This window comes from Arctopsyche grandis, chromosome 10 (genome assembly GCF_051622035.1).
Source record: "Arctopsyche grandis isolate Sample6627 chromosome 10, ASM5162203v2, whole genome shotgun sequence".
Lineage (NCBI taxonomy): Eukaryota > Metazoa > Arthropoda > Insecta > Trichoptera > Hydropsychidae > Arctopsyche > Arctopsyche grandis.
In genome coordinates this window covers 6067023-6090241 of record NC_135364.1, presented here as the reverse complement: position 1 = coordinate 6090241, position 23219 = coordinate 6067023, and the positions used below count along the sequence as shown (strand labels likewise).

Here is a 23219-nt window from a genome sequence, read left to right as displayed (position 1 = left end):
CTTGTTGGCAAAACGCTGACCGGTGATGGTCAGCATTCAAATAGTTGACTAAACCTAAAAGTTGATCCTCCTTCTCCTCCTCCTTTACTTCTTCAATTCTAAACTAGCTACATTGCAATAAGTAGTGAGCATTGAAAGTAGAAGTCGTTCCATTTACGAAGTCCTACCCACACCCCTTGAAAAATGATGCGCAGAAGCGACGATCAGTAGACGGTCTAATTCTTGTTTACTTGTCGTTGGTCAGCATTCAAAGGGGTAAACAGGATATTCATTATTGGGAATTGAGTAAAAATGTAATACAACAGCTTTGTAGGAATATAAATTTCGATTTATTTTCAATTAAGTATTTTATTAATCATGACATACAAATAAGTATTTTATTATAATATAGAGAAATTCAGTTACATAGAAGGAGGTATACAATTTTGTAAAAATAGTCGAGCTTCGTCGCAACTGTTGCTGAATACCCATTGAGTTTGAGGACAGTTCTAAAATAAAAACAAATCATAAATACATTGAATTGCATTTAAAATTAAACATAACCTTATTTATAAATTTTGATTTTTTCATAATCTGATCTCACCAAAAGCATATAATGCAAGAAACAGAATGTGAATGTTCGTGATTCGCACTGACTTCCACCGTCCAATTGAGCGAAACAATTGTTCAGAGATGCTTCAATAACTGCATTCCACGCTGGAGGATACTGATTGTAAATGGTGCTGCGAATACTCAATCTGTTCAACTTATTGTTGGGGCCGAGATAACTGTATTTTGTCATCAGGCAATTGAACGGCTCACACTGAAAAACCACAAAAAGCAAAGAGTCAGAATTGTATGTACAGTATTAGATAAATTAAAAGATTACCCACATAGATATAGAACATACATAGATATGCCTTTACATACAAATTTCGTTGGAGATGTTGTCGCCATTAACTGAAGGGTGCGGGGGGCATAACTAGCGGGGAAGTGGTGAAAAAAAGGGTCGACGCAGCGATCGTCAGTGGTCAGCAACCAGTTTACGTACATATGTACATGCACTGAAGTTTTATTTTATTTATAACTTTATTTCATTGGACACTCCGCGTGACAGTAAACCAAACTAATACAGCCATATTAAGAAAAAAATATTTAGCTATACACACTATATTAAACTACAAATGTACATATGTTACTATAATAAAACCATCATTAACTATTACAATATTTAAATATTAGTATCTTACACAAGGATCAATTTTAAAGCTGACACTCTTTTATATTTAGTTCATTGTTTGTAGTTTTAAACTTAATGTATATGTATGTAAACGTAATGCATTTAGAGACATCTGTGGCAGAGGTTGTCGACCGCTGTTCAATCACTGAACAATTGTAACACAATTTCACTGAACACGTTGGCATTTTCGAAAAATGTCCTTCCTACTTAGAAGCTAACTAACTACTGAGAGTTGGACCATACACTACTTTGTTTGTGCATGGTCCAACAGGGTGATCGGCTTAGAGCGTAAGGGCGTATCTATGGTATTCTATATCAATGATTACACACCGGTGGTGATTCTGGATGATTTTCGCCATATAGATCGCCGATATTACATTCTCTTAATGTTTCAACTTTTACCATGGCAGGTAATACCATACAGCACGAATCCGGACGCTGAAAATAGCACATTGTTTATTAATATTTATTGATTTAAAATACATATAACATGTATTAAGTTCCACTTACTAGTCTGGACGGTCCGAAATTGCATTTATGACTATTTTGAGCGTAAATAACCTGGAAAAATAAATTATTTTATATCAATAACATCATATAAGCTTACCGTATTCATTATTTTCAGTCGAATCAAACATTCAGTCAAGTATGTACAATGAAATAATTGCAGCGAATTATATATAAGCTAAACTAATCACCAGTAAATTGATTAAAACATAGAGAATTTTGGTCCACATGTTGCCTACTCGGCACGCTGATCGCAACTAAAAAGCCTGCGTCTATATATCTTTTTACACATGTATAATTTTTGGGTTTAAATGGCGTTTCAAATATCCGCAATTTGACTACATAATGATTCAGGTAATTTGATATGTATTGGCAAAGAATAATTGCCTATTTATCATCCAGGTAACATGTTCAGGATTTGAGGTTTTACTGCGTTAACAAAAACATGATGTTATCGGAGGAAGTGAATAACTAATTTTTTTAATTTAAAACTGCCAAAATATATATGTGTGTGTTACATTATGAGAATATAACTAGTGTCATAGCTATGATATAAATATTTACTGTTTTTTTATAAATTAAAAAAAAAATCTATGTGTATGAAAATATTTTTTGTGTTGATTTCTGAACTATATATGTACATGCATGATGCTTAATATATAGGCTTTTCATTCCAAATTGACCCTTTTTCATTTAAAATTAACCACTTAATCGCCACGTGTTTGCAGTGCCGGTTTTAAGGGGGGCTGGGTCGGGCGACGCCCGAGGGCGCCAAATAAGTAAGGGCGCTAAACGATGCGCTAAAGACGCTTTAAAATTTAAAATTAGAGCGCCAAAGGTGAAAGTTCTTTCTAAGGGTGTTTAGAAAAAAATGCCCGAGGACCATCGCCATCGGGTATAAGGCCGGCACTGCGTGTTTGTTTTATAGAAACCGATTCGATTATTTTATTATATGTGTTTAGTGCCACCCTTGACACTGCCTCTTGAATATATCACAGACTAACGAAAAATATTGACTTTTTTCAATTTAATTAGTATCACAGGATATTTTTAGATGTCACTGTGAATAAACTAAAATTAATTTCGAGTCATAGCCTTAAATATGAAGGAGCGCGCACCGTTGTGCTTATGGCGATGAAGTGGTTCAACCTTTTTCATTTTAAATTGACTTTTCAATGTCAATTTGATTTAATTTGAAATGAAAAATAGTCAGATTGAAATGAAAAAGGGTCAATTTAAAATGAAAATGGGTCAATTTGGAATGAAAACCGTGTGTATAATATAAGGTACATAAATATATATGCAAGTACATTGTATATATGTACATGTTTACATCTGTGTTCTTGGATACAAATTAAGTTTGCTTAATGAAAAGGATTTTTTTTCAACGATGCGGTGCAAACGATCGACAAGCGCCAGATATACTGAACCATAGATTAACGACACGTGTACCTTATGCGTGCGCACTGCTCGCACGTACACTAAGCGAAATCTACTCGAAGTCCCGAAATACCTACCCTGTATACGTTCTGTGCTTCTGATACTTTAGTTCCGAATTTTGCCTTATTAAACTCGCCAGAAAGATCCAACTCAATTTTAACAATTGCATCTGTGCACATCGAAAGGTTACTCGTCATCTGATGTGCAATCTATCATTCGTGAAGTCGAGAATTGCGTTTAAAGCAGCCATCCAGTTAATCTGTGGTTCAGTCTGTCTGGCGCTTGTCGATCGTTTGCACCAAACCCGTTTTTCAATAGTAATAAATAAATAGAGTTGTGTTTTTAACGTTACTTTATCAAATTTCAAGCAGTGTCATCTTATTCACAGTGTACTAAATACATCCGGTAAATCAATAAATTTTTATAAATGTAGTAGATGGGCAAGAATGGGACGTCAAAATTATAGTTTTCATTAACCACACATTGTTTAATAATTATTAAAAACATATATTTTATGATACAATATTCAAATGTATTTGAATTCATATGCTGTGAGTTCATCGGCACCATTACATGAGTTCTTTAGCGCATTCAACCACGAATTTTTTTGAATCGTTGCATTCTTTTGTGTCTTTCCATCTCTTTTCTGGGCATTTCTATAAAAAAAAAATAATTATTATACGTTATTTACAACCTACATAGGTCTATTAAAATAAAATGATAAAATAATACATCTGCGCTATTTTTCACAAAGCATAATGCGAAAGTTCGAGCTTCACAAGGCGATTTCAAACTTTCCATTTCAATGAAACATTTTTCAGCAGCCTCTACTCCCGTCACAGCCCATTCTCCGCTGTATTTTTCATTCAAATAATTCCTCACTTTAGTCTTATCTAGTTTGTTATCGGCACCGATAACTCCAATATTTTTCAGTATACAAACAAAGGCTTCACACTAAAATGACAAAAAAAAGAACTTGAATTAGTCACCGTTTGACGATTTAAAGAGTATTTGGATTAAATGAAATATACCGGGGGTAAGTTTTTTTCTTTTGCTGGTCTGAATTTTTCGCACCCCGCAAATATTTCGGGTGTTATAACTTTTGGTAAACCTTCACAGCATTCAACGTCAGGCTAAAATAAGAGAATACATTCAACGAATTCTGTTTTCTTCGTGAATTAAAGCTTATGACTTACCGATTGAGGCGGTGGTCTCATACACTTTTCTGGTATATCACCGAGAGCAACCTGCAATCAAATTGTTTATTAGAGTAAAAGAGAATGATGTAATGAAAAATAGCACAATCCTGTTTGTGTAATTAACCGCAAAGATCACGAGAGCTAACAGCAGAACGGAACGCATGTTGATAGTTAAACAAACTGTTAAAGTTTGATAGGAAATGTAGGCAGTGTAGCGGTTTTTATTTGATTTTGTCGCACCTATTAAATGATGAAGCTATTTTTTTACTATATTCGTGGGGAAGTACCATCGTTTTTGTTCTGATAATTGGTTTTCATGTTTGACAATTACACCGCGACAAAGCAATAAAATAATTTTAAGCCTCAACGAGGTTGGTTGAATTAATATTCTAATACATATAAATAAACGGCAACCGCCGCGCAATTTTGTTATTGCACTCCATTTATCATGGCAATGATTCAAATGTAGATTCACGGTCATTTTGAATGATTTTTTTATGTAAAATTTGTTGTATTTAGTGCGGTATAATCAGTGCTGGCCTTACACCCGATGGCGCCCTTGGTCAATTTTTTCTAAACAGAAAGAACTTTCGCCTTTGGCGCTCTAATTTTAAATTTTAAAGCGCCTTTGGTGCATCGTTCGGCGCCCTAACTTATTTGGCGCCCTCGTGCGCCGCTTGACCCAGCCCCCCCCCTAAAACCGGCACTGGGTATAATATTTGTGGGTCTACCTCACGACACCGAAAGTTAAATGGTCGAAAAAGCAAATATCGGAAGGCAAAGATCGAAAATCAAAAGATCTTAAGTCGAAAGATAAAACAAAGATGCATGGTAAACGGCACTATGTATGTATATATAATAATATATCAGTGGCATGCGGTGAAATTATCTCTCTTTTAGTCATACAGCCTTGTTTAATGTGCGCGCGCAGGATACGGGAGGAAAAGCCTGTTCCTCTTGTTCCTGTTGTATCCTGCTCGCGCAAATTAAATGAGGATGTACGATGGGGGGAGAGAGAGTTTTACCGCACGCCACTGATATACATATATATATATATATATATATATATATATATATATATATATATATATATATATATATATATATATATATATATATATATATATATATATATATATATATATATATATATATATATATATATATATATATATATATATATATATATATATATATATAATACTAACCGTTTTTCATATGTATGCATGGTAAACGAACGTTTTCGACTTTTTCACTGTCGAATTTTTTACGGTCACCCAATATTTGTGTATACATTGTACATACATTATATATTTATGTGTATATACATAATTTTTATTATTCTCATTTGTTTCCATGTTTTATTATTGTATTATTTTTATTTTTCTTATTTGTATCATTGTACTTTTTTATTGATTTTTTTCATGTTTCCGACAATAGTGGCACTTTGGGGGATCGTGTTAAGTCACTATGGTCTCATTTAATTTTCAAAATAAAAGCTGTGAATCCGGCAAATTAATTAAAAGAAGAAATTTGTACCAGAAATGTAAAAAAATTGACCATGTTTGTCAAAAAATTCAAAGCTTTTCAAGGCACGTGCTTGATTTGATTGTAATATAATGCAGGAACTTAATTCAGGAAACGGGAATCAAATTTTGGGGAATAATACAGGTTTTTCATTCCAAATTGATCATTTTTCATTTCAAATTGTCCCAGTTTCAATATCAATTTGAAATTAAAAAGGTTTAATTTGAAATGAATAAAAAAAGTGTCAATTTTGAATGGAAAACCTGTAGTACATATGTATGTACATAAAATAAATTTGTGATCCTTTATCATAGTTTTTCATGGATTGAGAAAACTATATACATTTTTATAATTTTCTTTTTTACAAAACTGAATTAATTTTGGCATGAATGGGCAAAAAAAGTAAAAACAAATTTCTTCAATCAAAATTTATTTATATATACATATGTATATATTGAACTGAATTATTATTTATTGAAATCAATGCAATTATCACATATTTATATGCACTTAAAATAAATTAAATTTATAAAACAATATTCAAATTTGTTTTGATTCATATGTATGTATATAGCGAGTTTACCAGCATCATTACATTAGTTCTTCAGCACATTCGACTACGTAATTTCTAGAATCGTTGCATTCTTTTGTGTTCTTCCATCTCTTTTCCGGACAATTCTTTAAAAAAAAAATTATATATAACCTTAGTGGGTAATTGGACTATTAGTCACATTGCGGTGGTCACAAAGACAATATTTGGCACTCAGGTTCTCGTTAGTATGATGATAGTTATCGTTAGTATGATGGACTTTTCGGCTGCCAGATGTTCCGATATAGAGATTTTAGTGACTTTGTGACGAGTACTTTGTGACCAGTAATCACCGAACCATACTAGCGTTGTACCCGATGAAATATCATCGCATGGATTATGGAATATTAAGTTATTAAATAAAAATAAATTAAAGAAATGTGCCAAATGTTGAATTTTTTCAAATACCTTTTAAATATATTTAATTTAATATTTATATTTGATTGTTTATTATGAAAAAAAGGTAAAAACTACCTACCATACCAACATAAAAACAATAGAAAAAATAATTAATTAATTAAATAAATTTTCAATGGATGGCGGTACATACTCAGAGACTTGGCGCCCTCTATTAGCTTAGAGGAAAAATTAGTAGCAAAAAGTATACATATATATATATAGCCAGCAGCATAGCTCGGACGTTAAGCTTCTGCTTACCGTCAAGAAGGTGCCGGGTTCTATCCCTGAATGAAAATGAATTTTTCAGAGTATGCTGTTGGTCAGACCTGGATTTGTGACTCCAGGTTGATCGTTTCCAATCAGAGTTTGCCAATTTTCTCTGATTTCATTGTTGAAACGGTTCCCGGAAAAAAAAAATTGGCTAAAAATCCTTCCTACCAACTATGTCACCACTATTTGAAAAATTTGATTGATGTACAATAAAAATTTATGTACAATTCATAGATGTCTCGTTAATTTGCGAGTTTTTTCAGTGTCTCGCAATTCAACGACTTATAATAAAAATGCTGTATTTGTATTTGTAATTGGCCAGGAAGGCGCATTAGGATTTACCTATAAGGCCTTCCTGGTATATGTATATGTAAAATAAAATAAAAATAAAAAAATATATATATATATCATCATCATTTACAGCCATTCGCCATCCACTGCTGGATGAAGGCCTCTCCAACACGCTTCCACTCGTCTCTGTTTTGCGCAACACTCATCCATCTCATTCCGCACATTTTCCTAATTTCGTTCACCCATCTTCCTTGCGGTCTTCCTTTTACTCTTTTGCCTTCTCTCGGGTACCATTCAAGCACTTCTTTTGTCCACCTTTCGTCCATCCTCCTAGCTACGTGACCCGCCCATTGCCATTTCAATCTCTTCACTCTATCCACTATGTCCACTACCCTTGTCATATTTCTCACCCACGTGTTCCGCTTCCTGTCTTTCCTCGTTATGCCAAGCATACAGCGTTCCATACTTCTTTGAGTGCATTGGATTTTATTTTGCATCTTGGCGTTCAGTGTCCAAGTTTCACATCCATACGTCATCACTGGCAAAACGCATTGATCAAAGATCCTTTTCTTCAGGCAGAGTGGCATTTTTGATTTAAAAACAGCATTCATCCGTCCAAATGCACTCCACCCCAATTTCATACGTCTCTTTATCTCTTCATTTTTACTACCAGACATGTCAATTATTTGACCTAAATATAAATAATTATTTACTACTTCTACTGGTTTATCATCTAAGGGGATGCTATCAGGCATGCAATAACTATTGAACATTAGTTTAGTCTTATCTACGTTAATTTTTAATCCTACTTTTCTACTTTCCCTGTCCAGCTGTGTTAGTCTGATAAGTAGGTCAGCTGAATCACGAGCTACTAAAACTATATCGTCTGCGAACCGAAGGTGACTCAAAAAGCGACCATTGATGCTTACTCCGGCTGTATCCCAATCCAATTTCCTGAAAACTCCCTCAAGCACCGCGTTGAATAACTTGGGCGAGATTGTATCTCCTTGTCTTACTCCTTTTCCTATGCTAAATCTATCTGTACCTGAAAAAATTTTAACTGAAGCTGTGGCATTCTTATATATTGTAGCTAACAGTCCCACATAGGGTTCCGGCACTCCCTGTGTTTTTAGAGCGTTAAGTACTGCATTATGACTAACTGTATCGAAGGCTTTCTCATAATCGACGAAACCTAGGCACAGTGGCCGTTGATATTCGTTGGCGCGCTCGATTAGTTCGCCAACTACTTGGAGGTGGTCCATTGTGCTGAAATTTGCCCTAAACCCTGCCTGCTCTATAGGTTGGTTCTCGTCGAGGATATTCTTCAGCCTTTCTGTAATAACCTTCGTGAAGAGCTTGTAGACCGCTGAAAGTAGACTAATGGGTCGGTAGTTCTTGATATCGCTTTTGTCGCCTTTTTTGTGTATTAAAATGATAGTTGCGTTATTCCATCCTTCTGGTATAGCTTGGTTCTGGATGCATTTGCTGAAAAGCCTAGCTAAGATATTAATTAGGGGGGGGCCGCCACATTTTAGTAAGTCGATGGGAATATTATCTTCCCCTGGGGTTTTAGCATTCTTTGCAGTTTTTAGCGCGGCCTCTACTTCGCTAGGCAATACTGCAGGAACCCTTTGGCCGTGTGTCGATTCCAGAGTGGGGAATTGGCCGTTGTCGTTCTCGTATAGTTTTGCATAGAACGTGTAAACTCTGTCTATGATTTCTTCTCTATTCCTAATTATTACTCCGCTCTCTGATCTGATTGCGATCATTTGGTTTTTGCCTAAGAAAAGATCCTGTTTGCACTTTTTCAGGCTACGGTTATTCTTAATGGTATTTTCTATTAGCTTGCTGTTAAAATCCCTGACATCCCTGACTATTCTCTTCTTAATTTCCTTATTTACTAGATTGTATTCTTGCTTATTATTATCCCTATCTAAATTCCTTTTATGCTTAATTAGGTTTTTTGTTTCCGCTGAAATTTTGCTTAATTTAATCTGTTTCCTGAAACCACCTAATTTCTTACCTGTTGAGGTTAGAACCGAACTAATTACAGTGTTCAATTCCTCGATGTCTGCTTCTGGGTTTAATTTCCCGTATCGATTTCCAAGTTCGAGTTCGAATTCCTTTTTCCTAGACCTTAGTTGAGCGAAATCTGGAGAGTTACTGCATCCTTTTATTAATTTCCTACGTTCGCAATTTATATTAATGGCCATCTTGGCACGGACTAATCTGTGATCGCTGCCTATATCTACTTTACTTAAAACACTAACGTCTTTAACGGAGTGCAGGGCATTTGTTAGGATGAAATCGATCTCGTTTCTGTCTCCTTTAGGACTCTCCCAAGTCCACTTATTGTTGGTGTTTTTCCTGAAAAATGAATTAGTGATGAAGAGCCTGTTGTGTTCTGCGAATTCTATGAGGCGATCGCCTCTGTCGTTTCTTTGGCCGGTACCAAAATTGCCTACTGCTCTTTCTGTGTTTGCCTTTTGTCCTATTTTTGCGTTAAAGTCGCCCATGATTATTTTAAAGTGGTGGCGGCTATTATCGTATGCGCCCTGTAGTTTTTCGTAGAAGTCTTCTATTTCCTCGTCTGGGTGGCTAGATGTGGGGGCGTACACTTGGAAGATTTGACAAGTGTACCTGCTCGAGATTCTTAATACTACATAGCATATACGTTCCGATATGTCGTTTATTTCTATAATATTTCTTTCTATTCTCTTATTGATAAGAAACCCTACTCCTCCTATTCTACCATTTGGTAGCCCTCTCCAGTAGAGACAGTTACCACTTTTTAGGATTATTTGGTTTTCCTGTTTTCGTCTTACTTCGCTAAGTCCTACTAAATCCCATTTGATACTTTCTAGTTCATTCTCTAATGCAAGCACACTTCCTTCACTCGATAACGTTCTTACATTGTACGTGGCTAAATACAGGTTTCTATTAGCTAAGCTATCATCCATCGTCACTCTTACCTTGTTGGAGGTTTGGATATTATTTTTCTCGCATTTATCCAAGATGTGTTGAGAAAAAGGCGGTACTTGAGAGAGATTTCCATTCAAGGAGTGAGTTCTTACCGCCATAAACTCTTCTCTGTGGTCAGCTTTGACATATAGTCATCCTAGGTATCACTTGGATCACTTATGAGTTATTACATGCCATTTAACAGGGTTACTTTGTAAGTGAAAGTAGTTAGTTATGATAATAATAGATTAGCAATTGTTATACTACTTTTTTACAGATCTTTATCGTGAGACGCCTCTTTGGAGACAACGGATTTATATATGTGAGTGCGGTTTGCAATTTAATATTTTAATAATAACTTTAGTAAAGTATATAAAATTACACGAATTACTTTAATATAATTTAAATATGAAAAAGAACTGATAGACAGTTGGGAAACACCGTTTCTGTTTGCTATTATTCTATTAAGTAAAGTTCGTTAAAGATTTTTGGCTGGAAGCAATTATGTGGAAGATTTATTGCTTCTGTGGGACCGACTTGGCTGGCGAAGGACCCTTTTTTTGTATTCAGGTAGGGAGATGTATCTCGTTTGACACCGATTTGACACAAAAATTAGCACAAAATTTTTCGAAATAACTGATATAAAACCGCTTTTTACGACCGATTTGCTGTTTATTTTTACACATAAATTATACTAGGATGCAATTAGTAAAATAAGTGATTAGATGGTTAAGTTAAATTTCGTGCAATAGCCGGGTTTAAGCGAGTAATAGCGGGAGGAACGCAGAAGCACGTCCTCCTCACATGACACGAAAGACCGAACTCCATATATATATATATATATATATATATATATATATATATATATATATATAGAAGTTTTCTTCTTTTGTTATTATATTCGTACGTTTTGTTGGCATTGTTTTAGCTGTGATGTACATATGTATGTCGAAACGACTATTATAATATGGCGAGCGTTATCTCAGATACACAGACAGACATACACACACAGAATAGCGATATTATGTATATTATACATATATGATCATTCCCAATCTGGGCTTATAAAAATATAATACAAAGCCATTATAAGAATACCTTTATACTATTTTTCAAAAAACAAATAGCGAAAGTTTGAGCTTCGCAAGGAGACTTCAAGCGTTCCATTTCAGTGAAACATTTTTCAGCAGAATTTTTTCCAACTGCAGCCCAATCTCCACTGTATTTTTGGGTCAAAACATTCTTCACTTTGGTCCTATCCACTTTGTTATCGGCTCCTATAATTCCAACATTTTTCAGGATGCAAACGAACGCTTCACACTAAAATAGCAAACATATTGGGACTTAGCTACTAGTTAAAAATACATATATTAATATTATATATGTATGTATATACCGGAGGTAATTCGTCATCATTTTCTGGCTGGAATTCGTGGCATCCATTGAAGATGTTAGGCGTAATGAATGAATCAAAATCTTCACAGCATTCGACGCCAGGCTAAATATAAAATATATACATACATATATATAAAACAAGGGAACACATTCAAGAAACTCCAATTAAGCGTTTATAGGCCTAAGTTTATGACTTACAGATTTAGGTGCTGGTTTTTTACATTTCTCTGGTATATTGGCGAAAGCTACCTACAATGAAATGTTACGTTAGGACAAAATATGTATGTATAGCAAAATAATATCATTCCGTTCAAGTAATTAACCGTATATATGGCGGCTGTTGATAATAGAAGAGAACGCATGTTGTTAGTTTAGCGAACTGTATAAGTTTGATTGAAAATGTGGGCAGTGGAACAGTTTTTATTTGATTTTTTCCTACCTATTAAACGATTAAACTAATTTTTATTATGTTTGTGGGGAAGTACTGTCGGCTTTTTTATGATAATCGGTTTATATGTTTAACAATTACATACATTGCGACAAAGCTCGCAAACATTAAAATATTTTTTTCTATTTTTATCGTTTCAAATCTCTACGAGGTTGATTAAATTAATACACTTGTTTTTTTATTATTTTTTAATTTATACCAGGAAGGCCTAACAGGTAACCCCAATGAGCCTTCCTGGCCAGAAACATTGTACATTTGATACAAGTATTATTATACGATTTAAATATCAGTATATCAGTATCAGCATGCAACCGGCTGCAATGACTATAGATTGATAAGTTTAATGAGCCACACCTTTAAAATACTTCTCAAAATCATCCAAGAGAGAATAAGGCGTAAGTGCGAAAGTATGATAAGCGATTCGCAATTTGGATTCAGAGGAGGATTGGGAACAAGAGAAGCGTTGTTCTACATGAACGTACTCCTACAAAAGTGTAAGGATTTCAAAAAGAGGATATACGTCTGTTTCATCGACTTTGAAAATGCATTTGATAGAGTGGAACATGACAAATTAATCCATGCACTAAACCAAACTGGGATAGATGCAAAGGATATCGCCCTGTTGAAGAACCTATATTGGAACCAATCTGCTGTCGTGAAGATTGAAGACTTGGAAATCGAAAAAGTAGAAATTAGTCGAGGGGTACGGCAGGGATGTGTATTGTCGCCCATGCTCTTCAATCTGTATTCGGAAATGGTTTTCAACTTATAAATAATATCCGTTTCGCTGATGATACGGCAATATTGACTGAGAGTGCCGAAGACCTGCAATCGTTATTGATCGCAATTGATCATTCATGTCAAAAATGGGGTCTGTCTATTAATATGAACAAGACAAAATCAATGGTCATATGTAAAGAAAAAACGGATCCATTAAACCTGAGTGTGCGCGGACAAATGATTGAACAGGTCGAACAATACAAATACCTAGGAGCGATGATAAATACGGACGTCAGTTCCGAAATGGAGATAAGAAGAAGGATCGAAATAGCAAGAAATGCCTTCGGCAGCATGAAAAATATTTTGTGTTGTCGAAGGTTGTCTATGAAATTGCGCTTAAGAGTCCTGCACTCCTATGTTTGGTCGGTGTTGCTGTACGGAAGCGAAACATGGACGCTGTTAGTGGCATCCATGAACAGAATAGAGTCCTTTGTAATGTGATGCTACCGGAGGATGCTAAAGATCTCGTGGAAGGAGCATGTAAGAAACGAAACAGTCTTCCAGCTTCTTCATAAAAAAGGAGCTTCTTGACACGGTGAAGCGCCGTAAGATGGAATACTTTGGTCACATTATTCGCAACCCCAAATATCGCCTTCTACAAACAATCATAGAAGAGAAAATAGAAGGCAAACGGTGGCCTGGAAGAAAGAAGCTCTCTTGGCTCCAGAACATCAGGTCATGGATGGGAATCGGTCTCAAAAAGCTATTTCGGCTTGCCCATGATAGGGAAGAATTCATAAACGATGTCTGCCCATGGTAGTCGCCTACGTCCAAATACGGATTCGGCATTAGAAGAAGAAGAAGCATGGATTAGTTGTGTTTACGGGTTCGAGTTCCAGTAGTTGTTGGTGGCCAGATCTTGGTTTGTGACTCCAGGTCGATCATTTCCTATCAGAGTTTGCCAATTTTTCTGATTTTCAATGGTTCCCGTGTACATGATTAATTGAATATGTAAAATAAATAAAAATAAAATATCAATTAACACCCACAGAGACTTACATATATGGTCAAATTTGTAAATTTGCAGTATTTTTAAACAATTCAGCGAAATTCAATTAATCCACAGAGACATTGGTGGTCAAATTTGTAAATTTGCAGCATTTTATATATATAATTTAGCGAAATTTGAGATGGCTGAAAACTGATTTTGCAAGAAAATGGGCAAGGTTACCAATTTGTTGGAATCGTTTCAATGAAAATCAGATAAATTAGCAAACCCTGATATACGATTCAATCAATATATACAATTTTTAGAATAATTTATCAAAGCATCATAGATGGATGAATTTCAATAAATTTTTGATAAACTTACATTTTCGGAGCATTTTTTTATTTATATAATTTTAGCTATCTAGCTAATTTAAAAAATACATTCTTAATTACTTAACTCTAAAATTTTATGTATAAATTTATATGCACTGTTTTTCACATAGGTGTTTCCTCACATCCACGTCTTTGTCATCCACGGTCTTTGAAGACCTGACGCACTCAGGGAGGGCATTGTACATGAGCACACCCCTGTGAAAAACACCACCAGCTGTCTTCTTTTTTCTTACTCTACCTACAACTTAATTGTTTTTATTTCTAGTATAATAACTATGTATATCTCTATTTCTTATTATATAATCCTTAAAATACTTAGGTAATAACTTATGATCTAACTTATAAACAAAAAACAATGTACTAAGATTTAAGCTAATTCTAATACTCATCCATCCCTATTTATCTAACATCCTTTTAATACTTAATAGAATAATTTTAACAAACCATCATAAAGACATCTATGGATGAATTTCGACAAATTTTTGAAAAATTCTCGAATCAGTGAAATTCGAGATGCTGATAACACGAAAATTGTGAGAAATGGATAAAGGTTTCCAATTTGTTGGAACCGTTTCAATGAAAATCAGATTAATTAGAAAACCCTGATAGGAAACGATCGACCTAGAGCACAAATCCAAGGTCGGGCCAACAGAAACCAGTGGGTTTTGAAGCCGTGACCATTTTGTTCAAAGCATTATATTCTAACTACTAGTCCATTTTGCTTATATAAATAAACGTAGTGCAATTTTGTTAACTTATATTATATGGTATAGTAATTGTAACATGAATCAATTCAAATTAAAATTTATTGCTGGTTTTTACTATATTTATATATAGTAGTGTTGCGTAGGGGTGGGTGGAGGATCCAAGTAAAAGGCCAACAGTCGTATCACAGCATTTATTGATGATTCAGGAGATACACGCACTGTCACTGCTCCGTCCAGAATGACATGATATCGCCTACGTACCGCCTTATAAGGGGTAGATCTCTCAGGACGTCTAATCTGTTTACCTACTGTATAGTCACGTATTCGGATATGTATTCCCACGGTATGAGAAGTGCAATCATTGTTTAGCTTTCATGCACTTAGCTTGTCGCTAATCCTTAAAACCACTTACACCGGTCTCACGGTCTCTCAGGACGTCTAATCTGTTTACCTACTGTATAGTCACGTATTTGAATATGTATTCCCACGGTATGAGAAGTGCAATCATTGTTTCATGCACTTAGCTTGTCGCTAATCCTTAAAACCCACTTATACCAGTCGCACGGTATGCATTTAGTTAATCCGTTAACAGATATCCGTTACAGATAATCTTTGAACGGTCACAGTCTCTGGGATTCTATTCGCTTAGTCCGCGGCGTACGTTACAGTAGTTATGTGAAATATATGTTTACTATATGAAACTTTCAAACCCACATTTGTGGGCTTAAGCAGATATATTTTAAAATTGAAAGACATAATTTCCAATAAGCAATAAGATCTCAGAATGCGGTGAGAAAAATTTCTTCCTCTTCATATATTATACTTAAATATATGTATATAATTGGTTCTATGATGAGGGAACCATCCCGGAGGAATTAAAAAAGATATAATTTGTGTCATTATATCGAAACTATTGTGGGATCACCTTTCTGGATTTCAAATACAAGATTTTAGTTCACGTATTATATGACGAATTAACCACCTTTGTCATTCAATCGTTGATGCAACTCTTTGAGAATGTTGATGCAACTATTTGAGTATGATTAATTTGAAGATCTAAATAAGTCAAACTAGAGACTTTCAGATCCCTGCAAATAATTGAAACTTAAATATGATTTTTATGTAACAATTCTTCTCAAGTCTATTGATTTTTGATATTTAAATGCTTTTTATTATTACTAAATTATGTTCACAATACATCTTATTACATCTATTTTAATAGCTACTGATCATTTTCTATTTTACAATTTTAATTTTGTTAGTAATCATAGTATTAGTATAAAAATATTATAATCATACTGGTTCAGTGACCGTTATCTACTTTACACATTTTTTGTTGTTAGTATTTAAAATATTTGTCTTGAAAATATTTAATATATTAATATTTAAAATTTTAATAATTTATTTATTTTATGTAAATAAATTAAGAAAACTAACTTGTTCCTGTATTTACTGGTTCTTGAATTTTTATCAAAAATATAATTAATTAGTGTTGTACCCGATGAAATAGCAGCGAATGTGTTATGGCATATTAAGTTATTAAATAAAAAAAATTAAAAGAATTGTGTCGGTGCTGTGTTCGATCCGCACATGGTCAAATTGTTTAAAAATACATTTTAAATATGTTTAATTTAGTATTTACATTTAATATGAAAAAAGGGTAAAACCTACCTACATAGAAAACAATATAAAACGCCAATAGAAAAATTAATCGATTAAATAAATTTTCAATAGATGGCGCCAAATGCTCAGAGACAAGCCTAGAGGAAACATTGGTAAATATAAGATTTTTCTTTTGTTGGGAATGTTTTAGCTGTGACGTACGGCGAGCGTTATCGCAGATACACACACAGACACACAGAATAGCGATATTACATACCTATATATGTATATATGATTATTTGATAAAGGCATGAATAGGAAATAAAAAACATGTTGTTTTCAATCATAATATATTATATGTGTATTAAAAATATGTGAATATTCATACAGCAATACTCAAATACATAATTTCTTCAGCACAATCAGCCATGTAATCCCTGGTTTCATTGCATTCCTTTATGTTTTTCCATTTCTTTTCTGGGCAATTCTGTTGCAAAAACAAAAACAGTATTAAATATATTTATTTAGTGGCACAGTATTTTAAATTAATAAGGGTTACCCGGATATGATTTCTCAAAAAGCACATGGAGAAAGTTTGAGCTTCGCAAGAATATTTCAAACTTTCCATTTCAGTGAAACATTTATCAGCAGCATCTATTGCCACTGCAGCCCATTCTCCGCTGTACTCTTCATTTAAAACCTTTTTCACTTTGGTTTTATCCACTTTGTCATCGGTTCCGATAACTCCAAAATTTTTCAGCACGCAAATGAATAATTCACACTAAAATAACATTTTTAAACTAATTACTATGTACAAATTACTAACCAGAGCATTCAAACATGTAAATATGTACCCGAGGTGAGTCTTTTCTAGTTTCTGTCATGAATTTTTCGCACCCATTCATAATTTTACCCATGGGGACTGGTTGAAAACTTTCGCAGCATTCAACGCCATTCTAAAGTAAGGGAACACATTAGAAAATCTTCAATCAGAAGGTTGCTTCGTGGATACAAGTATAAGACTTACCGGTTTATGTGATGGTGGTTCTCTCTCACACTTTTTCGGATACATAGCGAGAGCTACCTGTAATCAAATGGTTTGATAGAAGAAATAAAAAGAAGGACGACATGAAAAATGATCGTATTATGCAAGTAATTAACCCCAAAAATGGTGATTGTTAATAGCAGACAGGATCGCATGTTGATAGTTTGGCGAACTGTTTAAGTTTGATAGGAAATGTTGGCAGTGGAGCGGCTTTTATTTCATTTTTTGAAACTATTAAGCAATTTTGAGGGGGAAGTACCATCGTGATTGTTCTGATAATAGGTTTATATGTGTATATTTAACAATTACATGGTAACAAAGCTCGTCACTACATGCTAGGATGATTTTTAAATCTCGACGTGATTGATTGAATCAATGTTGTTATAAAAGTAAACTGTATTACAGTGTAATTTTACCAACGTACATATGTATTTAATTTTTTATGGTCATTGTATCACAAATTGATTCCAATTAAAAAATCACAGTCATTGTGAATTATTCTATACTTTATTTTTTATATATTCTTATATGTGTTTAGCCTCGTATTGTAATATATTTTTTGGACTGTAGCCCCCTTTTGCGTTTAACCCTTTGAGTGCTGACGTCTTTTCTGTTGAAAGCCCGCCACGCTGAAAATTTCGCCAATATTTCCAACTAGAATTATTTAGAAATCCAATAGAAAGCGGGTATAAAAATTGTAGCTAATCCAAACAAACCCTAGTTTTTGAAGAATAGTCGTAATATGATTTTTCTACGAGGAATTTTATTTAATTCTCATATAAAGACAATTTAATATATTATCCCTATTAATTCAATTCAGATTCGTGTAAATACGAGTAAATAATAGTACGAGATGTTAACTCGCAATTTTACCGATTTAAAATTCAGCACACTTCCAATTAACCCTTTCAAACGAAAACAAAAATAAATGTAGCCTGAACTCTATCCCAATAAATATGTTTTAACAGAAAATACTCAATATAAAATAGTATTAACAGTGGGAAAAAATCCCAAGTGAAAATACGTACTTTTGACTTTTGATTTGAACTGGACGATTATTTAGAGAGATTTGAAAGCTGAAAAGTACTACAAATGAAAGATAAAATACCTGACTATAGATTACAATATTTATTTTGAACAGAAAATTGACAAATTTTGAGACATCGACCGAACAACACCAAGATATAGAAAAATCGTGCGATTTAAAAAACATATATTTCCGAATCTCGAACCAATCAACATTTTTTATTACCAGATTCGTGTTCACTGGGCATAGATCTATAAGAAAAGTCATATCTCGTCTCTGAACCGAAAATAAAGTCGTCATTTGTCGAACAGTGTTATTTTTTTATGCCTCTCCCCATATTTTCACGATAAAATAGTATATATTAAAAATATTATATATTATATAATATAAACTTTATTTTATAATTATAAATTTGAACATATGTAATATATTTTTTAAACATAATAAATTGAAAGATAATTTTATTTAGTGTGATCTTTGTGCCTGATGTAAACTAGCGAGTTTATCTGTTTCAGATGTTGTTAGTGACAAAACGGATATCACCTCTTTTTATTATTATTACATACCTCCTTTACGTTTCACATGGCTTTCGTGTCAGTGGTCATTTTTATCTCTTATCCGATCGTTTTCATACTTTGCCATATTGCTCATTTTGGTCATCAATACACGCTAATGTATCGTCTGCCATTACGTTGGAGATAAAATATCGTATACAACGCGTTTTAAACACGCGGAAAGTAAATCTCTCTGACGTTTAATAAGCGTTCGTCCCGTATCTTCCAACCTGTTCGCCTTGATATGGCGATATAAGATTTTAATTGTTTAAACGCTTATAATTCACTCTATATTTTATGAAATTTGCTATATTGGTTCTCGTTATCTCTAATATATAAATATTTATAGTTTTAATTCTCATATGTATATATAAATTTCAAATTTGGCGTGTAGCTTCTTGTAGGGTAATACACGATATATATTGATTTATGACCAAAGATGTCAAATCTGACATTTCACGGCTAAAAGTATATCTCTTCACGGAGTTTTATCTGCGAGATAAGTATTCAATAAGAAGTTATGTTGTATCTAATTGTTAATATGATTTACAATAAGCTTACATACATTTAGTTTTTTACAATAAGCTTACATACATACAATTATTACAACATCAAGACGGCTACGAGCTTTTTAGAGGAGATGCATAACTCGACTAGATCCAAATTCGACAAGACAAGATGCGGGAAATGCAGTGAAATATAAACTTGCCTTCTCCAAAAGCTGTGGAAATAACTCGCTATTTCAGTGCTGACTGAGTTTTTTCAGATATGCGATAAATCCTCGATATTTGCCAGCCATTGGTGCAGCCCCATAGGTTGCACAAGCTAGTATATGTATTTTCCGAAATATAACATTTAAGCTCTTCTTTCGATATTATTTAAATATATTTTTTTTGCCTCCGTGCCTCCCTAGAGCTCGTTATGCCTCCCCAAAAGTAGAATTTTGGTTTGTGCCTCCCTTGAGAGGGTCAGGGCCTCCCAAGGGAGCCATGTGGACCCAGGTTTAGGAACGCTGCAATAATATATTATTATACGCCAGAGGGAAAGATTTAAAATGTTGACTTTCTCACAATGAACCTACATCGAAGAATAGGTGAATCATATACATATGTACATGTAAAAAACGTTAAATAAAAAGTTTTATCGATTTTAAACAATTCCCTCTCGTATTATCTGAAAAAATGATTTTTTTTTAATTAATTAAATATATTTTTGACTTTGGTACTATTTAAATAAATAATACATTTCAAACTCGGTGTTTTATAAAACAAAAGTGAATTCATTTTTCAAATTAATAAATATATGAATAGTAATTAAGAAATTAGATTTCTTAAATGCTAATGTGTAACATTATATTTATATAATTATAATATACTAGCTGTATTACCCGGCTTCGCTCGGTATTTGTATAATAAACCGCTTAAAACATGACTAATCTAATAGTAAACATTTTATTAAATTTATTTGAATAGTTTTATTTTATATAAATTTATTTGAATACTCATTTGTTTTTTTTTTTATTAAATTGACTGTCACGAAAAAACAAACAAATATAGTAAGTCTCTTATAAAAAATTATATACGGCAAATGTCGGCAAATAACGGCAAATGTCTAGGGCTACGCCCCCTGCGCCCCCTGAACCTTCGCCGTCTAGGGCTACGCCCCCTGCACCCCATTCGTATTTTTCATCTAGGGCTACGGCACCTGCGCGCCCCTGAGCATTTGCAGTCTAGGGCTACGCCTCCTGTGCCCCCCTGAACCAAGGCGAATCAGCGCCTATGAATCGAAAAAATAATAAATCGAATCATTTGTTCGATGGCGTCACGGATCTACGAACGAATGAACGAAGGATATATACATACATACATAAATATATACAAAGTCTCTTTCCAAATTATATATTAGATTATAATATATGTATTTACAAATGTATTGAAAAAAAAGTAATACATCTTCAAAGATCTAAATTCAGATTGATACATGTTCTGTGAGTTTATCAGCACTTGTATGAATTTTTCAGCACAGTTTGTTCACATACATTCTTAATTTATTACATTGAATTGTGTTTCTCCATCTCTTTTCCGGGCAATTCTATTGAAAAATATAATAAAAGTATGTACTTAGCATACGGCATTAACAATTTGAGTTTATGAAAATATAAAGTCATATTGACAATACCTTAATACTCTTTTCCATAAAACAAATAGAGAAACTTCGAGCTTCGCAAGGAGACTTCACGATTTTCAGTTCAGCCAAACATGTTTGGACAGAGTCTCTTTCCATTTCAGCCCATTCATCTTTATAGATTTCGTTCAAAACATTCTCCACTTGGGTCTTATTTATTTTGTCATCAGTTCCAGTAATACCAACATTTTCTAGAATGCAATTGTACATTTCACACTAAAATATAAAAAAAAACTATAAATTAATCACCGTGCCCAAATGAGTGGTACAAAGAGTCGACCCATTTGAATAAAATAATTTAAATACCGAAACCAATTCATCGATTGTTATTGACTGAGATTTAATGCACCCATTGATGATTTCGTGGGTACTGTACAATTGAAAATCTTCACAGCATTCATCGACAGTCTGAAATAAGGAAACGCATTCAAGAAGCTTTTTCGACAATTTTCTTTATGGACAAGTTTATGACTCACCGGTATATCTACTGTTGTTTTATTTCCATGCGTATCTGGTAAATTGGCCGTAGTTAGCTGTAATTAAATATTGTTAAAATGATAGAATCATGATATGGAAAATAGTACTATTTTGCTGAGGGAACTAACCACACAGATGACGACAGTTAGCACAAGGGAACGCATGATGATAGCTTGGCGAACAGTTTGTGTATGATAAGAAATGTAAGCAATAGAGATGTTTTTATTTGATTTCTTTGCATATTCGCGGTATGTATGTATGAATATATACATATATATCTATACATATGTAGTCGCGTGCACGTTTGTGCATTGTTGGGTGCAGATATAAGCGAATACAATTACTGTGACAATAATAATAATAAAAATATGGATCGATTGACAAATTGGAATAGATATAAATTCCACTTAGAAAAATCATATTTCGACTATTCTTGTGGAATAGAATAGATTTCGACTATCGAGTTATCAATAGAATTTTATTTAATTCTCATATAAAGATAATTTAATATATTATCCCTATTAATTCAATTCAGATTCGTGTAAATACGAGTAAATACTAGTGCGAGCTTTTTGCTCGCAATTTTACCGATTTAAGTTCAGCATACTTCCAATGAACCCTTTAAAACGTAAAAAAAGGGTGGTCAGAACACTATCCCAATAAATATGTTTCAATAGAAAAAACTCAATATAAAATAGTATTAACAGTGGGAAAAAATACCAAGTGAAAATACGTACTTTTGACTTTTGATTTGAACTGGACGACTACTTAGAGATATTTAAATGCTGAAAAGTACTACAAATGAAAGATAAAATATCCGACTATAGATTCCAATATTCATTTTGAACAGGAAATTGACATATTTTGAGACATCGACCGAACAACGCCAAGATATAGAAAAATCGCGCGATTTAAAAGACACACATATACATATCTCCGAATCTCATAAAATCATAAAAAATCAAGCCATTGTTTATTATATTCATGTGGAAGTACGCCACCATTGTTCTGATGATTTGTTTACAAGTTTTAAAATTACACCGAAAGAATGCTTTTAGCATTAGAACAATATTTAAATCTTGACGAGGCTTGTTGAATTAGTATTCTAATGAAAGCAAGCGTCAACTGCAACGCAATTTTGTCAATATTATCATATCTCATCATCCAAATCAAAACATTAATTGTGCCAAATCAAATTCACAGTCATAATGAATGGTTTATAAATTTTGCTTTGAAAAAGTTATTGTTTTATTAATTCATCGATTAAGTAACTAC

General features: G+C 33.5%; 4 protein-coding genes across 4 annotated transcripts; all 4 read right to left on the bottom strand.

Annotated features, from left to right (window-relative positions):
* Nucleotides 1-401: 401 nt before the first annotated feature.
* Nucleotides 402-1968, bottom strand: LOC143917665 (general odorant-binding protein 68-like). Its single transcript, XM_077439246.1, has 5 exons — nt 1918-1968; nt 1730-1780; nt 1550-1657; nt 584-802; nt 402-488 (listed from the first exon to the last, which is right to left on the bottom strand). Exons 1-5 carry the CDS (start codon nt 1954-1956, stop codon nt 402-404), a joined length of 504 nt encoding a protein of 167 aa, XP_077295372.1. The 5' UTR covers nt 1957-1968.
* A 1749-nt stretch (nt 1969-3717) lies between these two features.
* Nucleotides 3718-4540, bottom strand: LOC143918251 (general odorant-binding protein 66-like). The gene is made up of 5 exons (XM_077440035.1): nt 4490-4540; nt 4363-4413; nt 4198-4299; nt 3899-4120; nt 3718-3822 (listed from the first exon to the last, which is right to left on the bottom strand). The coding sequence occupies exons 1-5, from the start codon at nt 4526-4528 to the stop codon at nt 3736-3738; spliced, it is 501 nt and encodes a 166-aa protein (XP_077296161.1). The 5' UTR covers nt 4529-4540; the 3' UTR covers nt 3718-3735.
* Nucleotides 4541-6483: 1943 nt separating this feature from the next.
* Nucleotides 6484-12168, bottom strand: LOC143917663 (general odorant-binding protein 66-like). The gene is made up of 5 exons (XM_077439245.1): nt 12121-12168; nt 11996-12046; nt 11799-11900; nt 11501-11722; nt 6484-6570 (listed from the first exon to the last, which is right to left on the bottom strand). The coding sequence occupies exons 1-5, from the start codon at nt 12157-12159 to the stop codon at nt 6484-6486; spliced, it is 501 nt and encodes a 166-aa protein (XP_077295371.1). The 5' UTR covers nt 12160-12168.
* A 9102-nt stretch (nt 12169-21270) lies between these two features.
* On the bottom strand, nt 21271-22178 carry LOC143918218 (uncharacterized). The gene is made up of 5 exons (XM_077439987.1): nt 22073-22178; nt 21944-22000; nt 21774-21875; nt 21462-21683; nt 21271-21374 (listed from the first exon to the last, which is right to left on the bottom strand). Exons 1-5 carry the CDS (start codon nt 22106-22108, stop codon nt 21300-21302), a joined length of 492 nt encoding a protein of 163 aa, XP_077296113.1. The 5' UTR covers nt 22109-22178; the 3' UTR covers nt 21271-21299.
* Between the last annotated feature and the right edge of the window lie 1041 nt (nt 22179-23219).

What these genes read in the sequence shown, in the direction of transcription:
- LOC143917665 (XM_077439246.1), bottom strand. Translation starts at nt 1,956, where the DNA reads ATGTGGACCAAAATTCTCTATGTTTTAATCAATTTACTG. An exon ending in ATTTCGGACCGTCCAGACTA is followed by an intron (nt 1,658 to 1,729) that starts GTAAGTGGAACT and finishes TGCTATTTTCAG; the next exon opens with CGTCCGGATTCGTGCTGTAT. An exon ending in TCTTGCATTATATGCTTTTG is followed by an intron (nt 489 to 583) that starts GTGAGATCAGAT and finishes TTTTTATTTTAG; the next exon opens with AACTGTCCTCAAACTCAATG.
- LOC143917663 (XM_077439245.1), bottom strand. Translation starts at nt 12,159, where the DNA reads ATGCGTTCTCTTCTATTATCAACAGCCGCCATATATACG. An exon ending in AAAAACCAGCACCTAAATCT is followed by an intron (nt 11,901 to 11,995) that starts GTAAGTCATAAA and finishes TTTTATATTTAG; the next exon opens with CCTGGCGTCGAATGCTGTGA. An exon ending in TTTTGAAAAATAGTATAAAG is followed by an intron (nt 6,571 to 11,500) that starts GTATTCTTATAA and finishes TTTTTTTTAAAG; the next exon opens with AATTGTCCGGAAAAGAGATG.
- LOC143918251 (XM_077440035.1), bottom strand. Translation starts at nt 4,528, where the DNA reads ATGCGTTCCGTTCTGCTGTTAGCTCTCGTGATCTTTGCG. An exon ending in TGAGACCACCGCCTCAATCG is followed by an intron (nt 4,300 to 4,362) that starts GTAAGTCATAAG and finishes CTCTTATTTTAG; the next exon opens with CCTGACGTTGAATGCTGTGA. An exon ending in TTGTGAAAAATAGCGCAGAT is followed by an intron (nt 3,823 to 3,898) that starts GTATTATTTTAT and finishes TTTTTTTTATAG; the next exon opens with AAATGCCCAGAAAAGAGATG.
- LOC143918218 (XM_077439987.1), bottom strand. Translation starts at nt 22,108, where the DNA reads ATGCGTTCCCTTGTGCTAACTGTCGTCATCTGTGTG. An exon ending in TAACTGTCGTCATCTGTGTG is followed by an intron (nt 22,001 to 22,072) that starts GTTAGTTCCCTC and finishes ATTTAATTACAG; the next exon opens with CTAACTACGGCCAATTTACC. An exon ending in CAATCGATGAATTGGTTTCG is followed by an intron (nt 21,684 to 21,773) that starts GTATTTAAATTA and finishes TTTATATTTTAG; the next exon opens with TGTGAAATGTACAATTGCAT.